Source organism: Beta vulgaris, chromosome 1 (genome assembly GCF_026745355.1).
Source record: "Beta vulgaris subsp. vulgaris cultivar EL10 chromosome 1, EL10.2, whole genome shotgun sequence".
Taxonomy (NCBI): domain Eukaryota; kingdom Viridiplantae; phylum Streptophyta; class Magnoliopsida; order Caryophyllales; family Amaranthaceae; genus Beta; species Beta vulgaris.
This window is the reverse complement of record NC_079202.1, coordinates 10,723,958-10,730,543: the sequence shown is the minus strand read 5'-3', so window position 1 is coordinate 10,730,543 and position 6,586 is coordinate 10,723,958. Positions and strand designations below refer to the sequence as shown.

General features: G+C 34.1%; 1 protein-coding gene across 1 annotated transcript; it reads left to right on the top strand.

The window, feature by feature from the left end:
- The first annotated feature begins 5,213 nt into the window (after positions 1 to 5,213).
- LOC125494075 (uncharacterized) lies at positions 5,214 to 6,356 on the top strand. Its single transcript, XM_048637581.1, has 2 exons — positions 5,214 to 5,472; positions 5,614 to 6,356. The coding sequence occupies exons 1-2, from the start codon at positions 5,214 to 5,216 to the stop codon at positions 6,354 to 6,356; spliced, it is 1,002 nt and encodes a 333-aa protein (XP_048493538.1).
- Positions 6,357 to 6,586: the final 230 nt, after the last annotated feature.

Genomic DNA, 6,586 nt, shown 5'->3' with positions numbered 1-6,586 from the left:
TAACACAATATAAATAATTATACACTTAAAAAAAAATAGTTTTTAATAATAAATTATTTTATTTTAATAGAAAATATCATTTTAATGTAAACAACACCAAAAATAATGAGTGAAAATTACGTGGTGTTACAATCACTCCCCGTTAAAAGAGTTTCGTCCTCGAAACTTGGAAAGAAAAAGCAGACCAAAAGAAAATACTTTTTATAAGGAGCATTAAGAAAACAGAAATCGATGGATATTAGTGAAGAACTAAACAACTTTGCGGGTACAAAATTTGATAACTCAAATAATATACGTTTTATTTCGGAAGACAAAAAAAGAGTTGTATAGTAAGGAAGCATGGTAACAAACATCATTTATAAAATATTGAAGAACAAAGACAAGTAGAAAGTATAAGGTAGAAACGTTAGCAAAATAAACTATTGCTAATTTTGCAAGGAAGCATGAATAAATATTTAAGTAAAATTATAAAAGAATAAATTTGATCATACATAAATATTTTTACAAAAGGAAATGAAGAAGCAAAAGTTCGTAGATTAATAATCAAACCAATTTAAATAGAGTTAACCACACAGGTTTATACTCCACTTAAAGAGATAAGAACATTTTAATAAAGAGTAGCTAGCTGCTTTATTAAAATACCACCTACGAACATAAGTCATGACATATGTTATAAGAGCGTACGCCTCCTAAACATATATATGAAATTTTAAGTTCGCAAAAGAAGTTGATAACTTTAAAATAAATTTCACAACGATGAAACACTAATAATAAATAGGCTATAAAATAATAAATAATAAACAACAATTTTAAAATTTGTCAAGTCAACACAAATATGCATGGAACCACCCATTGCAACATAGTATCAACAAAATAATATTTGAAAGGCTTCTTGTCAAATCGACATTAAAGTTTACCGGAATCACCCAATATAAACTTAATATCAACTCAAAAAGAAAAGTAACTCAAAATAGATAAAATGTCTCAACTTATGAAATTGACATACAAGTCAAAGGAATCACCCATTATGACTCAATATCAACTCAAAAAAAATTTAAAATTTAGACTTATCAAATTGACATACAAGTCAAAGGAATCACCCATTATGACTTAATATCAACTCAAACAAGTTTTAGATCTCGGCTAAACACAATTTTTTTTTTCAAAGAGAATAGCAAAGTATTGACAATAACAAAACTTGAATATCAAAATATAATTATAATATAAGTATGAAATTTATTAAGAGCAAATATATAAAATATTATTTGAAATATGAACTCAAGTTCGAAAGTTTTGTAAATGACAAAAACAAAAAAAAAAAAAAAAAAAAAAAACAAATAAGAAGTACTCGCATAAAACCAGCACTTAGTTGAAAGAAATAGACGCTATATATCGTCTCCATAATAAAACACACTATTAAGCAACATAAAAATGAATAACAACAATGTACTATACGTAACTATGTTAAAATAAAATGGAAGTTTATTTTAAAATGCACAACATAACATAATTTTAACGCGCAACTCAACCCTGAACTAGAGGGATATAAATCACTTTGCTTTCACAACGCACTTTGATAACAAGAAAGATTAAACATAGGAGGTAGTCCTGCAAATAAGATTAACAAACTTGGTAGACTAATTCCACCAATAAACAAGTAACTATACATATTATTAATGCTCCACAAGCATGAGAGCACACCACATTCCATAAGGCTTCCTCTTACTTACTCTACCCATCTTTCTCTCATTATAGCGAAACTACAAAACTTAATTCTAAACAGATTTTATCTCCTAAGCTAACTAATAATTCCAAAGAATCATTAGCAACTCCTCTTCAGAGTTTAGGAGCGTTTTGCTCTGATACCAACTGTAACACCCCAGAATTTTAGAGCAGAAAAATAAAAAATAATAATAGAAGTATAGGACGATGGCGGAAACATCGTCTTCTGGGAATGTCACTACTACAAGAAATGCGTTTAATTATCTAAGTGATAAAACCAACATTATTAAATAGTATAAATAAATTAAATTGATAACCAAAAGAATAAACTAACTCTTAAATTAATATAAGAGTCTAGGCCTAAAACCTCTAACATTTTAATGCTCACAACTCAACCCGAGCCCAAAACCAAATAAGATTCTCATCAGCAAATCCTGCAAAAATATACAACAAACATCCACAATCAGTGGGGAGTAACTAACAGCTCTCCCAGCTCAATTAGGATCCACATACGAGTTATCAAGCATTAATAAATAAGTCTCAATCAACATAAAAGCTCAAACTGAACCAAATAACAGCAAAACAACAACTAACAATTTAACATGGTTAAATAAAGTAATCATATATTAATAAACTTAATATAAGCATACAAGATCAATAACATAAGCTCCATAATATATAACAAAATATTATAAATAGCTTTTGAGAAAGAGCAGAACGCCAGTGGATCGCAACCCACTTCCTAAGGTTTGTCAGATCAAAATCTCCAGACAGCCTATGGGCTTACGTTCCCTACTGCCTGTGTCTAAGAATGGCCAAACTCCCGATGCAGGATAGTACCCAGCTCAGTACTTCCCAACCTCAATACCCCTAAATCGCAACCTAGGTGGTTGGCATGTTCTTCACCGGGGACTACATCTATCCCACCGGATATCTTAATCTCAATAAAATATTTCCACAAATAAATACAATAATTTATTCATCAAATATAAGTAATAAGGATGCCCTTCAGGCCTTACACCTAAAATCAGCAGAAACTAGGATCGCAATCCAAGAGTCTCAATTCAACCATATTTATTCCTCTCAAAGAATAGTAATATAATACTAATAAAAATCATTTCACCCAACTGAAAAGAATAAATCTTTCTTCAACATAAATATACACCAAAATACAGTATAAACAGATACTCCAATTACTAAACTCTCGTTGTCTGAGTTTGGGTACAAGGTTAATTACAATGTTAGTCATAATACCCCGGTACATAACTCTTGGCGAAACGGTACTAAAGACAGTATTATTCTCCCTCGAGTACTGTAACGTCGACAACTTAAGATATTGATTTATGAAACTACAACATTTATATGCATAACCTGACAACTGATAAACCAACTCATAAACACATGTACAACTACAAATTCCAATCCATATAATACACACAGCAAAAATAGAAGGGAAGGAGACAAAAACGAAAGAGAAAAAAAAACAGCAGACCTTTAAATCAATACCAAGCATACTATAATAATCTACTTGCAACAAAACTCTTGAACCTTAACAAGCTATCACGCATGCTACTATGCAATACATGCGTGCCTATAAAAAGAATTTTAAGGAAACTACTAACCAAAACCATGCTGAACTCTCAAGAAGTAAAACACAACAATCACATTTTTCAAAGTGAGAAACAATCACGTTTTGTGAATAGAAACCACAATTGACCATACTACACACGTTATGTTCACTCCATCACTCTTCCATAAACCATGCTCACTACAACAAAAAAATTCATCACATGATAAGAGTTGACTAGCACATAACATCCTGAAACAATGATACTGAAACATATAAATAAACTTCATGATAAACCCTCCAAGTAGACAACAAAATTCACAAGTTCTCCTAACAATGACATACTCATACTATTCATAAAAACTCATGAAACAAGCATATAACATGGAGTTATTCCAACTCAAAATTTCTAAAATCAATACTAACTCAACTTAAGTATTAAAACTAGATAAATCCTAAAAGAACACTAATTGTACTCGGATCGCCATTAGTTACCTTTGAAGACCTCCAATTGCTTGCATTATCATCACGTACTGCTCTGCTCCGATCTCGATTCCCGTCAATGTGTATCTCTGATTTAAAATCACTCCGGTTATAATGAAGTACCAGATGTCGTAAATATGCTGTCCAAATTTCAGGGTGATCCAACGGTTAGATCTTCCGCGATGATCAAATTCGTGAAGGTACGACAGGAAAACAAAACTGGGTGACCCGTCTGATTGAAACAGAAACTGCGACCAATTCTTCCAGTATCTTCAAAAACGAATGACACCACGAGCAATATCTCTCCGAGTAGATGAATTTTGACTACTCACACGTCCAATTCCGATAAGAAACAAAGGAGATATGGGGCAAACAAGATGAGTGTGCAGAAATGGCCGAAAATGCGAGAAGGGAGAATGACTCTTTGTTTTTCTTTGTAAGGTTGGCGTGAAGGGAGTGTGCAGCAAAAATAATGTGATGGTTCATATCATAAAGCAAAGGTTTAATTGCATTAAGATGGGTTAATGGGGGATGGCTCTTCACCTTTTGGTGGTTACAAAGAGGGATAGATAGAAGATGCTAATACTATGCTTAATACTTCTCCTCTAAATTTTGGACAACATAAGAAGGGTATGGGTTTGCAAAAGAATTCTTTATGTTGGTCGACCCATATTAAATACAACACTTAAAAACTAAAATCACACGCTACTTAGATTTATCGAATTACTAACTATATGATAAAATAAATACGCACATTATATACACTTTAAATTAATAATCACAACAACATAACACAATATAAATAATTATACACTTAAAAAAAATAGTTTTTAATAATAAATTATTTTATTTTAATAGAAAATATCATTTTAATGTAAACAACACCAAAAATAATGAGTGAAAATTACGTGGTGTTACATGAGGTGGGAAATGACCTTGTTGACTTACAGGACATTCATGACCACATCCTTGGTTTCTATAAGAATCTTTTCACCACCTCTAAGGTGGCCTGTAGCTGGCCTCAAGAACCAATTTCCCCTCTTTCTCCCTCGGATCAGACCATCTCTGTTGCCTTTGTTCCTTCCCCAACTCAAACGAAAAACACCATTTCTAAGATTGGGGCTTTGAAAGCCCGAGGACATAATGGATATCATGCTTTCTTCTATCACAGATTTTGGGATTCGGTGGCCCTGAGGTTGTTGACTTGATTTCTAGCTGTTTTTCCTCTACTTCTATCCCACAAGCCATCAACCATACAAATTTTGCTCTCATCCCCAAAATCCCCTGTCCGTCTTCTATTAAAAAATTTAGACCCATAAGCTTGTGCAACACTTTGTACAAGATCATCACAAAAATCATTGCCAATATAATCAAACCCTTTCTTCCTTCTCTGATCGCCCCAAATCAGAATGCTTTTCTCTGTGATATTCCGAATACCAATATGATTGTAGCTACTGAAATTGCTCACTCAATGAGCAATAGGAAAGGGAAAAGGGGTTGGTTTGCTTTTAAAAAAGTTAATTTGGAGAAAGCTTACGGCAAGCTTGAGTGGGATTTTATTAGGGTATGTCTCAAAAGCTTTTACTTTGATTCTTCTTCCATTGACCTCATTATGAGTTGTTTCTCTTCTGTCTCCACCTCCATTGTCATAAATGGCTCTCCTTCGGATCCTTTCTTACCCTCAAGGGGTATTCATCAAGGTGATCCTCTGTCCCCGTATTTATTTATACATTACATGGAGTTATTGTCGAGATTAATTCATAGTGAATGTGAATCTGGCAGTTAGACACCCTTCAAAATTGGGAGGAATGGAGTGGCCATTTCACACCTTCTGTTTGCAGATGATTTAATTTTGTTCGGAGAAGCAAATGAGAAAACCCTGCAATCCCTCACTGACACCCTTTACCTCTTTGGCCAGGCCTCGGGTCAAACCATCAATTACTCAAAAAGCACCCTCATGCTTTCCCCTAACACTCAACCTTATCTGGTGGATTTATTTGAAACAAATTTGGGGTGTAAGGGATGCTCGTCATTAGGAACTTACCTTGGCTTTGACCTTAATCACAGAAGGCCATCTGTTTATCAATTTCGCAAAATAGTGGAAAAGGTCAAAGGTAAATTGGCTTCTTGGAAAACCAAATATTTGTCTAAAGCTGGGAGATTAACACTCATAAAATCTACCCTTTCATCCATGGCCAACTACCAAATGACATGCATTAAGCTTCCAAGTTCTGTGGTTAATCAAATAGAGGGAGTTGCAAGAAACTTTCTCTGGCAGAAGGAAGAGAACAAGAAGGGGATGCACTTGGTGGCTTGGGAGAAAATCCGCAAACCCTTATGGGCGGGGGGATTAGGAGTTAAGAACCTTCTTCTAACAAACAAAGTTTTCCTTACAAAATTATGTTGGAACTTGGCTTCCTTCCCTGATAATATTGCATCTAAAATGATTGCCTCCAAGTACTTTTCTGCAGGGGTCACTCTTTCAGCTTCAAAAAGGGGTCTTACATTTGGAAGGGTCTTGAAGAGGCCTGGACTTCATTCACAGCAAACTGCAGATGGGCAGTGGGGTCAAGAGAAGCAATAAGCATTTGGTATGATAATTGGGTGAATGACTCTCCTTTGAGAGGTAGGTTCATTGGCCCACTATCCTAAGAGCAAGACCAATCCACAGTTAACTCTCTTATTCATGAAGGAAGGTGGCACGTTTCTCCTTTGCTTGATTTGCTCCCTTTTAGCTTGGTCAAGAAAATTTGCTCTATCCCGCTTCCTCTTTTTCCTTGGCATGATAGTCACACTTTGAACTTTCTTTAGAAC

What these genes read in the sequence shown, in the direction of transcription:
- LOC125494075 (XM_048637581.1), top strand. Translation starts at nt 5,214, where the DNA reads ATGATTGTAGCTACTGAAATTGCTCACTCAATGAGCAATAGGAAAGGG. An exon ending in CTCAAGGGGTATTCATCAAG is followed by an intron (nt 5,473 to 5,613) that starts GTGATCCTCTGT and finishes TTCTGTTTGCAG; the next exon opens with ATGATTTAATTTTGTTCGGA.